The sequence below is a fragment of the Grampus griseus genome (assembly GCF_964374135.1).
Source record: "Grampus griseus genome assembly, chromosome: 2".
NCBI classification, from domain to species: domain Eukaryota; kingdom Metazoa; phylum Chordata; class Mammalia; order Artiodactyla; family Delphinidae; genus Grampus; species Grampus griseus.
The window spans coordinates 115,557,041-115,578,608 of NC_139018.1; the positions used below are offsets into that span (position 1 = coordinate 115,557,041).

The window sequence follows — 21,568 nt, forward strand, 5'->3', positions numbered from 1 at the left end:
CATGATTCATGCCTAAATAAAGCAAACAACTGCCAGAAAACCATATTCAGGTTTCTCTGCTTTGGTAGGAAAACGAATCTTCAACTGTCATGCTGTTATTTAAGCAAGCCAGCTTGTTTTACATTTTGTTTGTTTTTTCCCCTTTCCTTAAATCTAATGGATGTCTGTTACAGAAGCAGTGGCACCAGAGAAATGGTTTTCAGATAGAGAGTATCCACCAAAGTGTAGATATAGGCACCTGCCAGGATTTGTGTATAAACTGGGACTGGAACCTGTCAGTCAGACAAAAAGAATATAGTAAAAAAGGATGTGAGCTGTTGTAGGATTTAGAGCTGGGCAGACAATCAGTCAGCCAATCGTGGGATCTTCCAGTCACATCATCCCACAGAGGGTGTTGTCATAATCCCCTAACTGGTTTTCCTGAGTCCACGTTTTAGAACGAGGAAGTGCTCAGCTCCTAGCTCCACTACCCGCCAACTTTTCCATCTTTGGGGAATGGTTCTTAACCTCTCAGCCTCATCCATAAGTAGGGATGATAACAGTATCCGTCTCATTTGGGTTAGTGCACAGATTAAATAAGATGTAATTTAAATAAATGTAAAGCACTTAATGCTGGCCTGATTGCAAGCATTCAATAAATGGTGGCTATTTTTTAAATTATTATTTATCTAGTCTTGTGCCAGTATTGTTTTTCTTCCATGCATGTGTTCTCATGTTCTTTTTAAATGCAGATCTGATCGCGTCATGTTCCTGCTCATAATTTTTCAGTAATTACCTAACACCTGCAAGAAATAATCCAAACTCATAGCAGGGCTTTAGAGGTTCTCCTTTATCTGGCTCTTGTCATCCTTTGCAGCATTCTGTCTCCCTTATCCATTCTTTGTTTCAACCTGAACCACATGACACTGTCTTCTTACCTGTTTTGTCCAAATTGATTGGATCAATTTCCCTCTTGGTGTCTGAGAAAACTACTCATTCTTCCTGCTCCCCAGAAGTCCTCACCAATCCTTCCCTTTCCTAACCACCCCCACCCAAAGCAGAATTGTGTGCTCTCTTCTTTCAGTTTTCATTACAGACGTTACCTAATCTATCAGCACTTAGGATCTTCTTTGTAACTATATGTCTGACTTCCCTCTAGACTGGGAGTTCTTTGTGGGCAGGGACTCTGTCCATCATTCATTGTATCCCCAGAGCCTGGTAAGAGAAGGCTCTCTTTTTGTGATGTTTGCTTTTATGTGCTGCAGTCCCACTGCAAAACTAGGATTTTATAAACCACAAGAAGAATTCTGCACTGTTCACTTTTTTCTTTGAATAAATTTGAGATACATCGCAGATGATTTTTGGTTTTTCAGTCATAAAGACGGAAATCACTTAATTATATATTATCCTGAAACCACTTCAGTCAGATCACTTGTTTTCGTAGTTTTTATTGTTTTAAAAACATAGCCAGGGCTTCCCTGGTGGCGCAGTGGTTAAGAATCCGCCTGCCAACACAGGGGACATAGGTTCGAGCCCTGGTCCGGGAAGATCCCACATGCCGCGGAGCAACTAAGCCCGTGTGCCAGAACTACTGAGCCTGCACTCTAGAGCCTGCAAGCCACAACTACTGAGCCTACATGCCACAACTACTGAAGCCCACGTGCCTAGAGCCCATGCTCTTCAACAAGAGAAGCCACCTCAGTGAGAAGCCCACGCACCGCAATAAAGAGTAGTCCCTGCTCGCTGCAACTAGAGAAGACCCATGTGCAGCAACGAAGACCCAACACAGCCAAAAATAATTAATTAATTAATTAAATTTTTTAAAAAAACCATAGTGTGCCATTATTGCTGAGAATGGTCTTGAGGGATGCAGTAAATTTTATTTATGTCGTACTGTCTTGAAATTTTCTTTCTAGTTCAGCTCCCTGGCCCAGCACCTAACATCCGAGCGTATGCAACTTCACCTACTTCCATTACTGTCACCTGGGAAACACCATTGTCTGGAAATGGGGAAATTCAGAATTACAAACTGTACTACATGGAAAAAGGAACTGATAAAGAACAGGTATAGTAGGAAGCCATTTTTTAATGCATTGATTGGAATAGTAGAGTTGAAATATATTTCCAAATCTCAAAACCTGCTTGTCTAGAAATCTGAGGAAAAAAATGCGTATAAGAAATGAAAAGTTGATAGATTCTATTTCTTGGTACAAAGGTTTATTCTGTAGTTTTTGCCAGCAAGGGTTCCTAAACATCAAGGAGTATTTCTCAGCAAACTGCAGTGCTTATGATTAATTTGCTTTAACTGTTAAATAATATTCTGTAAAAGGGACAAAAATCTGCATTATGTCAAATATAGAATTTGTATAGTTAATTCTTTATTTTGCAGCATTTCTTTTGGCTTGAGTTGTGTATATATAAATTGTTTTATTTTATTCAAGGATGTTGATGTTTCAAGTCACTCCCACACCATTAACGGGTTGAAAAAATATACAGAGTATAGTTTCCGAGTGGTGGCCTACAATAAACATGGTCCTGGAGTCTCCACACAAGATGTTGCTGTTCGAACATTTTCAGATGGTGAGTCTTTCTTCCTGTGGAACAAAATACCATGCTTGGGGGCGCTGGTGGCATAGTAGCAAGATCATGGGCTTTGATGTCAAGGAGATTTGACATCTGAACTGGTTCAGATACCAGTTCTAGTAGTGTGACTTCGGTCAAGTCACTTCACATGTCTGAGCATGTTTCCTTATATGTGAAATTTATAATACCAACTTCATTGGGTTGCTGTAAAGATCCAGTGAGAGAGCATAGAACATGTAGTGCCTGGAACTGAATAGTTTCTCTGTATTTTTATTTTTACTAGATGCTTTTGTATAAGTAAATATTATTGCTTGTTCATAGCACAGACCATCCCAGGGCTGTTGGAAGGCTGGGCTTGCTCTACTTAGTAATCATATTTGACTGCCAAATAGGTCTTTTTTTTTTTTTTAACATCTTTATTGGAGTATAATTGCTTTACAATGGTGTGTTAGTTTCTGCTGTATAACAAGGTGAATCAGCTATACATATACATATATCCCCATATCTCCTCCCTGTTGCATCTCCCTCCCACCCTCCCTATCCCACCCCTCTAGGTGGACACAAAGCACCAAGCTGATCTCCCTGTGCTATGCAGCTGCTTCCCACTAGCTACCTGTTTTGCATTTGGTAGTGTGTATATGTCCCTGCCACTCTCTCACTTCATCCCAGCTTACGCTTCCCCCTCCCCATGTCCTCAAGTGCATTCTCTATGTCTGCGTCTTTATTCCTGTCCTAACCCTAGGTTCTTCAGAACCTTTTTTTTTTTTTTTTAAGATTCCATATATATGTGTTAGCATACGGTATTTGTTTTCCTCTTTCTGACTTACTTCACTCTGTATGACAGTCTCTAGGTCCATCCACCTCACTACAAATAACTCAATTTCGTTTCTTTTTATGGCTGAGTAATATTCCATTGTATATATGTGCCCCATCTTCTTTATCCATTCATCAGTCGATGGACACTTTGGTTGGTTCCATGTCCTGGATATTGTAAATAGAGCTGCAGTGAACATTGTGGTGCATGACTCTTTTTGAATTATGGTTTTCTCAGGGTATATGCCCAGTAGTGGGATTGCTGGGTCATATGGTAGTTCTATTTTTAGTTTTTTAAGGAACCTCCATACTGTTCTCCATAGTGGCTGTATCAATTTACATTCCCACCAACAGTGCAAGAGGGTTCCCTTTTCTCTACACCCTCTCCAGCATTAATTGTAGATTTTTTGATGATGGCCATTCTGACTGGTGTGAGGTGATACTCATTGTAATTTTGATTTGCATTTCTCTGATGATTAGTGATGTTGAACATCCTTTCATGTGTTTGTTGGCAATCTGTATATCTTCTTTGGACAAATGTCTGTTTAGGTCTTCTGCCCATTTTTGGATTGGGTTGTTTATTTTTTTGATATTGAGCTGCATGAGCTGCTTGTCAATTTTGGAAATTAATCCTTTGTCAGTTGCTTCGTTTGCAAATATTTTCTCCCATTCTGAGGGTTGTCTTTTCGTCTTTTTATGGTTTCCTTTGCTGTGCAACAGCTGTAAAGTTTCATTAGGTCCCATTTGTTTATTTTTGTTTTTATTTCCATTTCTCTAGAAGATGAGTCAAAAAGGATCTTGCTGTGATTTATGTCATAGAGTGTTCTGCCTATGTTTTCCTCTAAGAGTTTGATAGTGTCTGGCCTTACATTTAGGTTTTTAATCCATTTTGAGTTTATTTTTATGTATGGTGTTAGGGAGTGTTCTAATTTCATTCTTTTACATGTACCTGTCCAGTTTTCCCAGCACGACTTATTGAAGAGGCTGTCTTTTCTCCATTGTATATTCTTGCCTCCTTTGTCAAAGATAAGGTGACCATATGTGAGTGGGTTTATCTCTGGGCTTTCCATCCTGTTCCACTGATCTATATTTCTGTTTTTGTGCCAATACCATACTGTCTTGATTACTGTAGCTTTGTAGTATATAGTCTGAAGTCAGGGAGGCTGATTCCTTGAGCTCCGTTTTTCTTTCTCAAGATTGCTTTGACTATTCGGGGTCTTTTGTGTTCCCATGCAAATTGTGAAATTGTTTGTTCTAGTTCTGTGAAAAATGGCATTGGTAGTTTGATAGGGATTGCATTGAATCTGTAGATTGCTTTGGGTAGTAGAGTCATTTTTACAGTGTTGATTCTTCCAATCCAAGAACATGGTTTATCTCTCCATATATTTGTATCATCTTTAATTTCTTTCATCAGTGTCTTATAGTTTTCTGCATACATGTCTTTTGTCTCCTTAGGTAGGTTTATTCCTAGGTGTTTTATTTTTTTTGTTGCAGTGGTAAATGGGAGTGTTTCCTTAGTTTCTCTTTCAGATTTTTCATCATTAGTGTATAGGAATGCAAGAGATTTCTGTGCATTAATTTTGTATCCTGTAACTTTACCAAATTCATTGATTATCTCTAGTAGTTTTCTGGTGGCATTTTTAGGATTCTCTATGTATAGTATCATGTCATCTGCAAACAGTGACAGCTTTACTTCTTCTTTTCCAATGTGGATTCCTTCTGTTTCTTTTTCTTCTCTGATTGCTGTGGCTAAAGAGAAACCTTGTCTTTTTAGCAAGCCTTGTCTTTTTCCTGATCTTAGTGGATGTGGTTTCAGTTTTTCACCATTGAGAATGCCGTTGGCTGTGGGTTTGTCATATATGGCCATTATTATGTTGAGGTAAGTTCCCTCTCTGCCTACTTTCTGGAGGGTTTTTATCATAATTGGGTGTTGAGTTTTGTCAAAAGCTTTTTCTGCATCTATTGAGATGATCATATGGTTTTTCTCCTTCAATTTGTTAATGTGGTTTATCACACTGATAGATTTGAGTATATTGAAGAATCCTTGCTTTTCTGGGACAAACCCCACCTGGTCATAGTGTATGATCCTTTTAATGTGCTGTTGGATTCTGTTTGCTAGTGTTTTGTTGAGGATTTTTGCATCTATGTTCATCAGTGATATTTGCCTGTAGTTTTCTTTTTTGTGACATCTTTGTCTGGTTTTGGTATTAGGGTGATGGTGGCCTCATAGAATGAGTTTGAGAGTGTTCCTCCCCCTGCTATATTTTGGAAGAGTTTGAGAAGGATAGGTGTTAGCTCTTCTGTAAATGTTGTTAGAATTCGCCTGTGAAGCCATCTGGTCCTGGGCTTTTGTTTGTTGGAAGATTTTTAATCACAGTCTTAATTTCAGTGCTTGTGACTGGTCTGTTTATGTTTTCTATTTCTTCCTGGTTCAGTCTCGGAAGGTTGTGCTTTTCTAAGAATTTGTCCATCTCTTCCAGGTTGTCCATTTTATTGGCATATAGTTGCTTGAAGTAATCTCTCATGATCCTTTGTATTTCTGCAGTGTCAGAAATACAGTCAGTTGTTACTTCTCCTTTTTCATTTCTAATTCTATTGGTTTGAGTCTTCTCCCTTTCTTTCTTGATGAGTGTGGCTAATGGTTTATCAATTTTGTTTATCTTCTCAAAGAACCAGCTTTTAGTTTTATTGATCTTTGCTATTGTTTCCTTCATTTCTTTTTCAGTTATTTCTGATCTGATCTTATGTTTTCTTTCCTTCTAACTTTGGGGTTTTTTTGTTCTTTCTCTAATTGCTTTAGGTGTAAGTTTAGGTTGTTTGAGGTGTTTCTGGTTTCTTGAGGTAGGATTATATTGCTATAAACTTCCCTCTTAGACCTGCTTTTGCTGCATCCCATAGGTTTTGGGTCGTTGTGTTTTCATTGTCATTTGTTTCTAGGTATTTTTTGATTTCCTCTGATTTTTTTCAGTGATCTCTTGGATATTTAGTAGTGTATTGTTTAGCCTCCATGTGTTTGTATTTTTTACAGGTTTTTTTCCCCTGTAATTGATGTCTAGTCTCATAGCATTTTGGTCGGAAAAGATACTTGATACGATTTCAGTTTTCTTAAATTTACCAAGGCTTGATTTGTGACCCAAGATATGATCTATCCTGGAGAATGTTCCATGAGCACTTGAGAAGAAAGTGTATTCTGTTGTTTTTCGATGGAATGTCCTATAAATATCAAGTCCTTCTTGTTTAATGGATCATTTAAAGGTTGTGTTTCCTTATTTTTTTTCGTTTTGGATGATCTGTCCATTGGTGAAAGTGGGGTGTTAAAGTCCCCTACTATGAATGTGTTACTGTCGATTTCCCCTTTTATGGCTGTTAGCATTTGCCTTATGTATTGAGGTGCTCCTATGTTGGGTGCATACAAATAGGTCTTTTAAATTCCTCAGGATTTTGTGACAGTTTATTTCTCACCTGTGACTGAATATTTGCTTATACCTATGACCCTAAAGCAGTCGTTTTCAAAGTACAGCCTGCCAACAAGATTGAGTTGGTCAAGACCAGCATTTTTAAAAAATGTTTTTAAAGTAGAACAGAAAATAGCAGTTTATTGCACTTAGCGTACGTATTATGTCCTGAAACTCAGCTAAATCCAAGTGTTAACAAAAATGTCTTTTTCTTAAAAATGTGTGTATATGTGTGTAGCCCTTATATATAAACAAGCGTGCCTTAGAAGCTATAGTTTGACTCCTTTAAGCCAGTAGTCAGACATCACATCACCAACAAAGGAGCAGACTGACATCATGTGATATGTTGCATCGAGAAAGATATAACTTCTCCTCTATGTTGTATCCTTGCCAAAAATGTTTAATTTAAATATGATCATGATGAAATAACTAGACATATTGAAATTGATGGACATTCTGCAAATAATTAAATAAACTGTCCTGAATTCTTAGAAAATACTAGTCTCATGAAAAAAACCAAAAAATGTAGGGGAATCGTTCTAGAATCTAGATTAAAGGAAAGTAAAGACACATGAAATAAAATAAAACATGTGTGATCTTTGATTCTGGGAGTTGAAACAGCTAAAAAGGACACTCTTGGTACAATTACTTAATGTTAGGTTGGTATAGTATCAGTCACTATTAAATATTAGCTATGTTATTAGGTATATTAGGTAATATTTTTGTGTTGATTAGATTTTTAGTGTGATCACTGTATTATCATTTTGTTGGAGAATGTTTTTGTTCTTAGGGGATACATACTGTAGTATTTAGGAGTGAAGTATCATGACGACTGTAACTGTCTCTCAGCCATCCAGAAACAATATGTAGATAGATAAACATGTTTGTGTAAATATAATGAGAGAAATAAAGCAGATGTGGCAGAATATTAACAATTGGTGAATCCAGGAAAAGAATGCATGGTGTTCATTGTATTCTTCTTGTCACTCTTTGTGCTTGCAATTTTTCAGGATAAAAAGTTGGGGAAAATAAATGCAAACTGTAGTTTGGTTAGCCAACTACATTACCCTGTTTTTTGAGGTAGGCTCTTAAATCTACCCATGAGCCACTTTTAACTGCATTAAGTGGCTTGGCATGCTGACTACAGTGCCTGTCACGGGAACTGAATGTGTCTCAGCATGGTGGTTAAGGGCAGCAGTTCGGAGTAAGATAAATCTTAGTTCCTATACCAGCTGAAACAAATACCTTGAGCAAGTTAACTCTCCTGAGCTGCATCTGTAGTTTTCTTATCTATAACATGGGAATAATAATAGAAACTCCTTTGTAGGATTGTTTTAAGGATTAAGTAACTGTCATGTAGGAGCATGCAGCAGATCTTAGCTATGATGGTGGCAGTGGTGTTGATGATGAAGAAGAAGACAACAACAACAATTATGTTGGTGCCTTTGCAGCTAAGTCAGAGGTTCAGGGAGATGATCAGAACCATCCATGGACTTTTTTCAAAACACAGGTTCCTAAGTCCTTCTCCAGACCCTCTGTGCCTGAATCTCTTGGTTGAGGCCTGATGTACTTTGTTGTTAGCACAGGATTCAACAGCGAACAAGAAATAGTCTCTGTCCTTCAGAAGCCTGTAGCTCAGTGGGCACTTAGTTATACGCCTGGTCACCAAATGTCAGAGAATGGGAAGGAGAAATTTCCATGGATGGATTAGGAGAGAAAAGCCAAGGTTAGCATTTTGTGATGGAGAAGAAACTAATCAGGTTTACTTAAATTTTCTTTGCTTCCTATAATTACTACAGAAGAAGACACTGGAGGGTGTATGGACCATAAACTTTGAGATACCCTTGTCTTATGTTCTAATATGTGAGAAGCTAAAGTTATACAGCTGTTTTTTAACCAACGGTCCCAAACTTCTCACATCTGAATGAGTGTTCCCTGCTACGTAGTTCCCTTGGGAAGCCAGATCGTTTCTTAACTGGACTGTCATTGCTTAAACATCTCTTTGCTCTACTTGGAAACTGCCTTTAAAACCAGTTTAGGACCCCACAAGAAATCCAAGCTCATTGGTTTGTGTACATCACATTTTGGACTCATAGTGATATTACCCAGTTGATTCACTTGCCATAGTCATTAGACTTGTTTCCAGAAAATGTATCCCAAGATAAGGATATGCTACTCCCAAGAATATTCAAAAGAATACGTTAAAGATTCAGAATGTATTTGGGGTCTAGAAAAGTTTACAGTCACTATCATATCCTTGAAATAAGTACCTGACTTCCCAAAGGTACAGCCTGACTTGGATATGGGTGCGTATGTGAACGGGTCTCATTATTTTAAATGAATCAAATATGGCCCCACACCTTGTCCAGATACTTTCAACATGAGGGCACTGGCTGCTGGGTTAGACCTTCAGGTTGTATATCAGTGTTTGAGATGTGCATTTGTATAAAGACCAGCCAAGAACAGTCACATGATGGGTGATGCCTGAGTGATTGAAATTTTTTTTCTTTTCTTTTTTTTTTTCCGCCTATGCAGTTCCCAGTGCTGCTCCTCAGAATCTGTCTTTAGAAGTAAGAAATTCAAAGGTAAAACCTCATATTGCTGTTGTTCATTTTCTATTTGCCTCAGGAGGCAAACAGAGAGGGAGATTCTGCATCAAAACAATCATAATCAAGCAAAGAAATAAAGTAACATAGATATTACACTTGCCAGTTTAAAGCTGGGCTTAGAAGCCAACTCTGGTTGATTCTGTTCAACTTTACTGCCTTTCTGCTGTGCAAAAATTACTTTAGCCTTTCTTCAAGTACATTGCTATTATTATGTAAATCATGACATCCTAGATGTTAGCCATCCGGAACCTTGGTGACAGGTAGAAAGAAGTAAGTTGTTGTTTATAATACCATAGCCTGTTTAGTACTGTGAGGTGAGCCCACTGTGAATCAAAGGCAGATGTCTGTCAGATGGTTGCATTGCTGAAGCTGTCCCTCCTGGTCAAGTTCACTGTGCACTGAAGGCCATGTGTGCCTCTCAGATGCCCAGAACCCCTACTGGGCTGCATAGACAACTGAGACAGTCAGTTCTTTCAAAAAGGACTATGGGACTCCTTTTCCTTTAAGAAACAGCCAGCTGTTGATTAACAGTCCCCTCTTTGAAAAGTTTTAGACAGAAATTGTCTAATTTCACTGTTGGTACAGTGGAAGTAGAAGAGAACCTTACACCTAACAGTAGTTTACTTCCTAATCCACATGCCTCTGACCTTACGTTTTCCTTCAAAAACTTTCCTGAGACTTTTGCCCTATGTCTTCATTCTGGCAAAATAAATCAAGTGCCCAGCGTATACTGCCCACAAATACAGTCTCCCCATTTGAGCTTTGATGGTTTTAAAATTAAACACTATTTTTGAGTGATTATTAAATAACTTAGTAAAACTCTGAACACTGTTGCTTTTATGGTTCCTTCTCTTACACACTGAATTCAGAGTAATAATACATAAAACAGGACCAAGATTTGATATATTCGGTCTTTTCCCTGTAACCTTGTCTTTCCCAGAGTATTGTGATTCACTGGCAGCCACCTCCTCCAGCCACACAAAATGGGCAGATCACTGGCTACAGGGTTCGCTACCGAAAGGCCTCCCGAAAGAGCGATGTCACTGAGACTTTGGTGACTGGGACACAGCTGTCACAGCTGATTGAAGGTAAGCTGCTTTGCACATAGGCGAAAGCTAGGAGATGGTGTCTCTCTCAAACATTGAATTGTGCTAGTCTAATGACTGCTCTGGGCCGTTGACTTACACAAAGCAAAAATGGTTTAAAACAATTTGTAAGAGTTCAGTCTACTTCTGACTTGATAAAAATTAGTGGAAAACACTCTTACAGGTTCTGCCATCTCTGGTGAAATTGCATTTGAGTTTCATTGCCTTACTTGTGTTTTTCTGTGTTCTCCATGTTTTCTTTTTTGAATATATATACACACACACCCACACCTACACACACACACACACACACACACACACATATAACTCTTTTGTAATCTGAAAGAAAGGTAAAACAAAGCTATATAAGCAAAGAATCCACTCAGTCTAGTTGGTAGCAGAGGCCTACAAAATGACTTCTATAACGCTGACACCACTCAGGTATATGTGGCCTGAAGCAACATTTGTGAATAGCCACAGCCATGCAATAATCTTTCTTGCTTCTACAGACATGATAAAGTTCTAGAAAATTCTGTCAAGGATAGCTCTTTTGTATAGTTCTCCCTTTGTGTGAAACAAAGCAAGTGGCACACCTGATAAAAATGAACGCTAATCCATATAATCTGAATAGGTATAGGTTTCTGAAAATTGGAGAGCCAGTGACAGTGAAAAACTGTACTCCAGTAAACCAGCAAGCTTTTCTCTGTACTCCTCACCTCATGGATGAGATTGACTTCTTTCAAAATAGGAGAAGGTGAATGTTTGTCTTCAAGGGTATCTTTCAGTCTTCTAGTTTCCTCTCATAACCCCACAGCTCTAAGCTGCAGCAGGTAAATATGGCTGTAGGGGTGTTGCTGAGAAGTCTCACCAAAGGAGCATGACAGCAAAATTGGTCACGGATGTTCTTAAAAGTCAGTCTGATTTTACTCCAGACACAGATAAATAACATTTCCCAAAGATAAGGCTTTTATTTTGTATGTTTAATAGTAGATATTTATGGTATACCAGGCACTCTTCTTGTTTCTAATAAATAAAAGTAGATACAGTCCTTGCCCATGAGGAGACTATTCGTTTTCTCAGTGGAACATTTGATGTATAAGCAGAGTACCACTTTCATCATAAAAATAACCTTTTCTTTATCAAGAAAATTCTTGCATTTTAAAATCATATTTAGATTCATTCATTTGTTTAATAGACTTTATTGAACTTTTATTAGCAGGTACTGGCACTGAGTATACAATGATGAGCAAAAGTGGAGATCATTGTTCTCCTGAAGCATTAACTTGAAGCTGATAAGTATTGGAGAACAGTATGGGTTCCCAAGATCCTGTACTGAACAACAAATTATAGGATTTTAAGTTTTAGCCAGAAGTAATTGTTGTGTCTTCTTTTTGTACCACTTACAGCACTAAACACATTCTGCCGTGTCTTTATAATATGAATCGAGTGCCTTGGTTTTAGTCGATGAGCTCTCTAGGTTATCTTGAGGGAGAGGAGCTCAGCCTCTATACTCACGCGTCTCTCTCACTTGCACCTACTTATGTGCACTCTCTCTCTCACTTGCTCTCTCCCTCTCTTACATTCCAACTCCCCAGAGGCGAGGGAATGATAATCTGATTGGTTGAATTCTTCCAGGTCCTCAATTGAACCATGTTTGTTGTCTGTTAAAGTTACAAATGCTTGTGTAGCCCATTCTGGCACATCCTGTTCAGTGTGTGCAGGGAGGAGACAGAGAGGTAAACTGACTTGGCCCCAGCCGTTCTGCTTCTCCTCCTGTCTTGCTTCTTGCTTTCTTGTGGACAAACAGAATCAGGATGGGCCTGCAGAGGACAGAACCTCCCATCTCTCCTCTCACACCACGTGACAGGATTGATTAACTGAGCAAGGGCTCATCCTGCATCCTAGCCAACTTCTCTCTCAGTAGCTCTCTCTTTGGAGTTTCTGTACTATGTTGCTGGCCAAAGATGCTGTTATTTGAATATGGGGAAGCAGGATAATTTTTCATAACCCTTATAAGACCTATCACAATATCTAGAATCTAAGTGCTCTAAAAATGTATGCATGTGAACTGTACACTTAAAAATGACTAAGATGATAAATTTTATGCGATATGTATTTTAACAATAAAAAGAGAAAAAAATGGAAGCATGAATATATGAATAGCTGACCATATTATTGACTGTTACCCCACTGTGTAGGGTAGACTTTTACATGTAGATCTTTGTTGCCTTTGGTACATTTGTATATCAGGTACTTTGTTAGCTGATAGTAAATATGAAACATTGCATAGTAGAGAGGCTTTATTTCTCTTTTACTTATAGTATATACTTATGGGCAATAGGCTGTTGAGAAATAGATTTCTAGGCCATATTAGATGTTTAAATTTTTTTCTACTGTGGTTATGGGGTGGCCCAGAGAACAGAGGTAAACTGGTAGGTGTTATACCTCTGCATTATTTTCTGGTCTTTGGTGTCTTTTGAGACCAACTGACTTTGTTCCTTTGTTGTAACTCTTTCGTTCCTTTGGCCTCTTTTTGGCCTTGGCCTCCTTAGTAACAAAATGAAGGGATTGCATTAAGTGATCTCTAAGATGCCTTTAAGCCCTTTTAAAAGATCTGAAGTCTCCTGGGACCTTTACTCATTTTGTTTTCCTCTTGGATTTTGTGGGCTTTAGCCTCTACTTCAGAGGTAGGAGCTCCTCTGTGCTGTATTTATGTATTGCTTGTTCTGTATTAACTTTAACTGGAATGTTATCAAGATAGTAGCTTTTTATTAAGTTGGTGGATGAGATATTTGCTTTAATGAGAGATTGCTGATCTTTTGTTTTTCCAAACCTCTTGTTTCAGCCCTTTTTTTTTTTCTGTCGTTTGGGTTGCAGGTCTTGATCGGGGGACTGAATATAATTTCCGGGTGGCTGCTCTAACAATCAATGGTACAGGCCCTGCTACTGACTGGCTGTCTGCTGAAACTTTTGAAAGTGACTTAGATGGTAAGAACAGCAATCGGCAGGATTGGCACAGGCTAGGTACTAACTGAAATCAAATAAGTCAAACTGGAAAGGCACAGATTTTGGGTGTTATGTGGCTTAAATCTGTGAACTCTAGTGGATTTATACTGCTGTCATTCCTGTAATACAGCAAGTGTCCTGGAATGTTTTTGTTTTTTTTTAAGAGAGAACCGTCCCTTTAAGCAGAACCAGCACAAGTAAAAATATACAAGTGCTTTAAGTCTGGTTTTTTACCAAGGCCGTCAAGTAGATAAATGATCTAAAATTTAAGGCTGAACCACATAAATTGTGCCTTTATTTCAGTTACAGTTTCCCTCTTCCCTTAGTCCTGGAAACCTTTCCCTTTTTCTCACTTGTTTATTCAATAACTCCATGTGGGTGTGTGTATGTACCTTTATCAGAGACAGGTGCTGCACTTAAAAGACAAAAGACCTGGGTATTTACTCTAATTCTTTGTTTACTAATTTTTAAATAGTGGTAGAAATTTATGCCTTGAAATAATGTATGTGAAAGGTACTGTAAATTGCCACCTTTTAAAGCCTCTTAGTCTCCCACCATTTAAATCAATTTGTGGTTCTAAAGTTTCATATTTTCTGACTTACCATATTACTTTGGGGAGTAAATAATTGATATCATTGCTGTAATATGATACTTGATCACCTGTTGACAGCAGGCTTCTAATTAGTTGATGTGCCTTTCTCATTCCACCTGGTAGAGTTTGGGACTCAGATGTAGGACCAAGAGGAATGGGTAACAATTGAAAGACAATTTATTTGTTTTTCTCCATTGGGAAGACATTCTTGGATCTCTTTCTCTTCCCTTCCAAATTAATACTGCAGTGTTTTGTATTTCAGGCTGTTTGAGTTTGTTTTCTTAGACTGCAGTAAAACCATGGGCCATACTTCACTGTACATACAGATTCTCTGAATTCTTGGGCAAAATGGAAAAAACTAAGCCCCAAATAATTTGGCAGAAGGCTGAACACCATTTCCCAAGCATGATGAAATATTCTAAAGGAAAGCGGCTCTGGATATCATCCTGCTTTTCTGTTTTCCTTCCCAGAAACTCGTGTCCCTGAAGTGCCTAGTTCTCTTCACGTCCGCCCACTTGTCACTAGCATCGTAGTAAGCTGGACACCTCCGGAGAATCAGAACATTGTGGTCAGAGGTTATGCCATTGGTTATGGCATTGGCAGCCCTCATGCCCAGACCATAAAAGTGGACTATAAACAGCGCTATTACACCATCGAAAATCTGGGTATGTGTGCTAAGTAGAGGAAGTAATCGCACATGTGATTTCTTTCTTTCTACCTTTTTATTGTGTAATAATTTTATTTTTACAGAAAACTTTCAAAAATAGTACAAAGAATTTTTATATATCCTTCACCCAGATTCCCCAGAGGTTAACGTTTTACCACATATGCTTTATCTGCTGTATGTACCTGTTTTTTTTTTCGCAGAACCGTTTGAGAGTAAGTTGCAGACATGATGCCCCTCTATATCCACTCATATTTACTTTTAATTTGCATTTCCTAAAAATAAGGGCATTTTCTAATATAACCACAGTGCAGTTATCAAAATGAGCAAATTAACTGTGAAACTATCTAAAGACTTCATATTTTCTAGCTGTCTCATTAATGTCCTTTATAACAAAAGGAAAACATTGTTTTCTGTTGCAGGATCACATGTTGTATTTATTGTTTCTCATTAGTTTTCTTTTATATGTAACAGTTCCTTGTTTTTTTCTTGACTTCCATGACTATGACATTTTTGAAAAATACATATAGACCATTTATATTTTATAGAATGTTCCTCAGTTTAGACTTGTGTAATATTTCCTCATTACATTCAGCTTATGCACTTTTGGAAGGAGTGACATAGATGCATGTGTTCTCGTCAGTACATCATATCAGGAGGCACATGAGAGTCTAATGCTAGTGATGTTAACTTTAACCACTTGGTTAAAATGGTATCTTCCACATTCTCTACTATAAGGTTATTATTTTTTTCCTTCATAATTAAAAAGTACCTTGTAGGGGAGGTACCTTGAATCTTTGTAAATATCTTGTTTCTTGTCCAACTTTTACTCACTAGTTTTAGAATCTTTAGTTAACAGTTATTACTGTGGTGTTTCCCAAGTGGTGATTTCCTAATTCCATTATTTCTTCTACATTTATTAGCATGCTTTGATAAGAAAGAGCTTTCCTTCTCTTCATAGTGAAAGAGCGGCCAATGGGAGTCTCTTTATGACTGGTTTCTCTGTCCGTTTGACATCTCCTATCTTTCTTTGAGCACTTTCTTTCTTTTTGACACAGTACGATGTTACAGGCTTATCTGGTATTTTCCTAGCCTTTGCCCTTGAATCAGCTATTGCTCCTGATTTTTTATAAATGATATTTAGAAACCAGTATCTGAGCACTATACATGCTCATTGTTACTGGGGTAGAAATCCTGAGGAATCTATTAAAAAGGCTACTAAAACTATAACTGGGTTTAAAAGGTCACAAGATACAAAGTCAATATATAGAAACAGTTGTATTTCCACATACTAACAATAAGCAATTGGAAATTGGAATTAAAATAACAATACCACCTTCAACAGAGGAATGGTTAAAAAAGTTGAGGTACATATATACAATGGAATATTAACCATAAAAAAGAACAAAGTAATGCCATTTGCAGCAACATGGATGGGCTTAGAGATTGTCATTGTAAAGTCAGACAGAGAAAGACAAATATCATATGATATTGCTTATATGTGGAATCCAAAAAGAGGGGTACAAATGAACTTATCTACAAAACAGAAATAGAGTTACAGATGTAGAAAATAAACTTACGGTTACCAGGGGGTAAGGGGGAGGAGAGATAAATTGGTAGAGTGGGATTGACATGTACACACTACTATATATAAAATAGATAACTAATAAGGACCTGCTGTGCAGCACAAGAGACTCTACTCAATACTCTGTAATGGCCTATATGGGAAAAGAATCAAAAAAAGAGTGGATATATATGTATAACAGATTGACTTTGCTGTACACCTGAAACTAACACAACATTGTAAATAACTATACTCCAGTAAAAATTTTTAAAAATAGCAATACCACTTAATAGCATCAAAAATATGAAGTACTTAGGAATAAACTTTATATATATATAAAGATTTGTGCACTGAAGAGTGGAAAATGATGGCTGAGAGAAATTAAAGAAGACTTAAATAAATGGAGATACCATGTTCATGGATTGGAAAACAGTATATTACAATGACAGTCCTCTCCAATGCAATCCCACGTAAAATCCCAGTAGACTTTTTTCTAGACGTTGATAAACTTATTCTAAAATTTACATGAAAAATCAAAAGAGCTGGAATAGCCAAACATTTTTGAAAAAGAAGAATAAAGTTTAGAAGACCCACACTACATGATTTCAGGATTTATTATAAAGCTACAGTAACCGAGACATTTTGATAGTGTTTATGTAAAAGGTAGGTGAAACAGGATAGAGTCCACAGATAGATCCATACGTATATGGTCAATTGATTTTTGACAAAAATACTGAGATAATTCAGTGGGAAGAGGATAGTCTTTTCAACAAAAGGTGTGGGAATAATTGGATATCTGTATGAGAAAGAAAAAAGAACCTTCATTGACCCTTATCTCATACCATACACAAAAACAGATCTAAATACAACAGTTAAAACTATAAAACTTGTAGTAGAAAACAGAAAAAAAATCTTCATGACTTTGGGGTAGCAAGGATCTCTTAGGATGCAAAAAAGCACAAATTAAAAATAAAAAATTAATAAATCAGGCTTCCTCAAGATTTAAAACTTCTCCTTGGAAAGACACCAATAAGATGAAAAGTCTCTGAGCCAGAGACTAGAAGAAAATACTCATCATTCAAGTACCTGACAAAGAATTTCAGTCTAGAAGATGTAAAAACAAACAAGCAAACAAAAAAAAGCACCTCTAACAACTCAATAAGAAGATAACAATCCAATAAAAAAGTAGGCAAAAGATTTGGATGGACAGTACACCAAAGAATATGATATATGAGTGGACAATAAGCACATGAAAAGATTCTCAGCTTCATTAATCATCAGAGAAATGCAAATAAAGCCACGATGGAATATCACTACACAACCTCTAGAATTGCTAAAATTTAATAGACTGATAATACCAGATATCAGCAAGGATATAGAACTGGAACTCACGGTTGCTGATGGGAATATCAGATGGTACAACCACTTTAGAAAACAGTTTGGAGGTTTCTTAAAACGTTGACCATACAACCCAACATTCCCACTCATAGATTGTTAACCAAGAGAAATAAAGACACATATCTACACATAGACTTCTACACAGATGTTCATGATATATTTATTTATAATAATCTAAAGGGGGTAAACAAGTAAATGGTAAATTATACTATATCCATACAGTAGAATACTACTCAGCAATTTGAAGAAATAGGCTATGGATACACACAACAAAACAAATCTCACAAACATTATGCTGAGCAAAAGAAGCCAAACACAAGAGAATACATATTGTGTTATATTTTTATGAAATTACAGAAGGGACAGCACTTATTTATAGTGACACAGCAAGATGAGTGGTTGCCTGGAAATTGGGGTGGTGGAAATTTACTGCAAGGGGCATAAGGGAATTATTTGGAGTGTTGGAAATATTCTCTATCTTGATTGTGGTCATGATTACACAGGTGTATATATTTATCAAAATTAAAAGTATACATTTAAATTGGTACATTTTAGTTCATACTAATTATGCCTCAAAGTTGAATTACAAAGCCAAAATTTTGAGATATAGTTAATATTTTATAATAGAAAATGAATTGATTTGGGTAGATATAATTACTTTTCCAAATTGGATTATATCATTATTGAGATCTTTCTTTGAAAGACTTGCCTTTTACTTCAGAATCTTCCCTGACCAACTTTTTTGTTCACATCATTTCTTTGTAAATATCTTTCCTAAGGACAATTTTAGGTGTCCAACAAATTACTTACCTTCATCTTTTCTGGTAGAAAATAAGCAGCAATCTAATGCTTTATTCAGAAACAGAGTAGCCTTTCTCTTTTTCCTTTCAAGAAGAAACAGCACAGTTAACCTAGGAAGTGTTCCCCACACGAACAGTCTTATAAGGCAATTGTAGGAGAGCAGAAGAATAGGATAGGATAAAAATATCTCTGTGGTGACCCACTCCTACTGTTTCCTTTATGGAGCTACTGAAATGAAAATCCTCTGCAGTGCAAGCAGTACGTGGTCTTTGAATTTCAGGTGCGTTCAGTCTAATCGGAGAAGAAATGTAAAACACAGGAAACAATGAGATGAGTTGAAGTCAAGTATGTTCAGAGAAGGAAAAGGTGGTACGGCACAGTAGAGCAGCCAGGGGAGAAGCTTGACCTGTACTTGAAAGACTGAGTCAGAACAGAGTGGTTGAAAAGAAGAGATGAGAAGGAGCACTGCATGTGCTGAAAACAGTAAACAGATTTTATTAGTTAAGAGAGTGTACATTGAGAAGTAGCAAAAAATTAATTTTGCGTAAAGTAAAATAAACTTGCTATATTTATCATCACAGATAGAGCTAAGATGCATATAATATTGAACAAAAGTCAGCAGTTGAGAAATACTTTTAGGAATTCATTTATTCACACAAGAGCTCTCTCCTGAGCTTCAGATCCATATAAACATCTGCTTGATGGGTATTTGCACTGGGATATGTCCCATAATCTATCATAATTTAATCAAAATTAAAATCAGTATCGGGCTTCCCTGGTGGCGCAGTGGTTGAGAGTCCGCCTGCCGATGCAGGGGACACGGGTTCGTGCCCCGGTCTGGGAGGATCCCACATGCTGCGGAGCGGCTGGGCCCGTGAGCCATGGCCGCTGAGCCTGCGCGTCCGGAGCCTGTGCTCCGCAACGGGAGAGGCCACAACAGTGAGAGGCCTGCGTACCACAAAAAAAAAAAAAAAAAATTAGTATCTTCTCCTGCAAACTTTCAATCAGCAAATACCCCAGACCCTGTGCTAGAGACAGAGCAAAGAATCAAACAGACATGATCCCTATTATTAGAAATGATACAATTTCTAAATAATTGAAATTGTTTAGAGTGCTGAGGAAGAGAAATGAGGTGCCACAGGCTATGTAACTAGAGAGGCTAATCCAGTCTGGGAAGAGCCCTTTCAGATGAATAGGCATTGTCTAAGTAAAGAAGGGTGGCATGTGTCCCTAGCGTAAGGGACAGCTGCACATGTTGCAGCCCAGTAGTAAGAGACCACATAGTGCTCAGTGAACTGAGAGATAGCCAGTAAAGATGGAGCCCAGTGAGCAAGGCAGAGTGGTGAGAGGCAAGTAGGTATAATCAGCAAGGCTTGATCATTTGTGTAGGGGAGGAGGGAGAGGTCTTAATGACTCCCAGCTTTCTGACTGGAGCAGCAGGGTGCATAGTCATACCATTTATGAACTCTAGGGAAAACTGGAGCAGCTGAAGGAGCAGGGAAAGGGGAGAGAGAGAGATTTGAGACATCCAAGTGGAAATCCAGATAGACAGTTGAACTTAGAGGTCTGGTGCTCAGAAGAAAAGTCAGGACTAGTTTGCACTTGATGGCACATACATGCTAATCCAACCAAGGAAATAAATGAAAGCACATCGGGAGAGAGTGAAGAGTAGGAATAGAAGGGGACCTAGAATCAAGTCTGGAAAATGTGTATCGTAGTTGCTCTGCCTCTGTCCCCAATCTCAGTGAATGACATCACCTTCCACCATGTTGCCCATATCAGCACCCTTTCCTGCCAGTCAAGTACTAAGTCTCATTGATTCCATTTGTCGTCAATTCTTTCTAACATTGGAAGACCAGGTGCCTTTATATATTGCTCACTGGTATCTAGAGGATGGGCCACCAAGCAGCTTTTAAAGTAATGCAGGACACTTGAGGTGTGGCCACTTTGGAAATCTACCCAACTTTGCCAGAAGTGAGTGTTATGGGTCAGCTTCTCCCCCTGCAACACTTCAGTGGAGCCCAAGTCTTCATTTCTGAAGCTAGACTTTTGAAGTACCCATACTAAACCTTGTCTGGATCAGGAATGTGATAAAGTAGACTCTTCCTGATTTGCCTTAGCCAGTAGGAGAATGAATACTATTCCAGCTATTTAATACCTCTCTTTTTCACCAAGTCTGACTAGCAGCATTTTATATGATCACCTGGAGAAGTGTTTCTTTCAGTCTTACACTTCCTGCAGCACCACCTCCTAGCTGGTTGAAATTCTGGGCCATGTCTTTTCCAACCAAGAAGTCTGCATGAAGGCTGGATTAAGTTGGCATTCCTGGATTTGGAGGCACTCCAGAGAGTTAAGGATCTTCAGCAGTTACTGAGTTAACAGTTTATCTCCTACTTGTCTAGCTTGGCTGTTCCAGTTGCTGTCCTCCTGAGAAGGAAAGGGGTTTGTTTAATTCCAAGCTCCACCTATGGGCTTCCAGCACATGAAAATCTTATTTATTCATTTTAATCCAAGCTCTTCACTATACAATAACATCACTAAACCATTGATTAGCTGAAGCCAAGAGAGGATTCAGGAACAGTCAACCTGACTCCTGGGACTAATTCCAGGAAGTTTATCCCAGCCAGTTTTTCTATATACTCTGTATGCTGCCATCTCCATACCTCCCCACCCCCAGAATAATCCCACATAAAAAATTTAAAAATCTTTCCTGGCTTTTTTTGCAATTAAGATTAGGCATCGTCACCCGTGAATTTTTTTAATTCTGTAGTGAGAATTTTTTTAAGTGTTTCCACTTGTTTCTTTCCTTCAGATCCCAGCTCTCACTATGTGATTACCCTGAAAGCATTTAACAATGTGGGTGAAGGTATCCCCCTCTATGAGAGTGCTGTGACCAGACCTCACACAGGTAAGGTACCCTGTCCATCTCTGGTCTTCAGCATTTTTTCCAGCAGCTTAAGTAGAATGTTGGCATGAGGCCTGCCCCATAGGTATCAGTGAAAGGAAAAGAATATGGCAA

The 21,568-nt window shown here is 38.0% G+C and overlaps 1 protein-coding gene across 10 annotated transcripts in view; it reads left to right on the plus strand.

Moving 5' to 3' along the window:
• NEO1 (neogenin 1) overlaps positions 1-21,568 on the plus strand; it is a gene marked incomplete at its 5' end in the record, with an annotated part of 242,114 nt that overhangs the window by 186,133 nt on the left and 34,413 nt on the right. For all 10 annotated transcript variants that reach the window (XR_014296303.1, XM_082647399.1, XM_082647406.1 and 7 more), the window contains 7 exons: positions 1,896-2,044; positions 2,421-2,559; positions 9,366-9,415; positions 10,380-10,527; positions 13,402-13,512; positions 14,593-14,787; positions 21,362-21,457. Coding sequence is in view for 9 of the 10 variants with exons in the window: in XM_082647399.1 (XP_082503525.1) it covers positions 1,896-2,044; positions 2,421-2,559; positions 9,366-9,415; positions 10,380-10,527; positions 13,402-13,512; positions 14,593-14,787; positions 21,362-21,457 (888 nt within the window). The remainder of the gene's footprint in view (positions 1-1,895; positions 2,045-2,420; positions 2,560-9,365; positions 9,416-10,379; positions 10,528-13,401; positions 13,513-14,592; positions 14,788-21,361; positions 21,458-21,568) is intronic.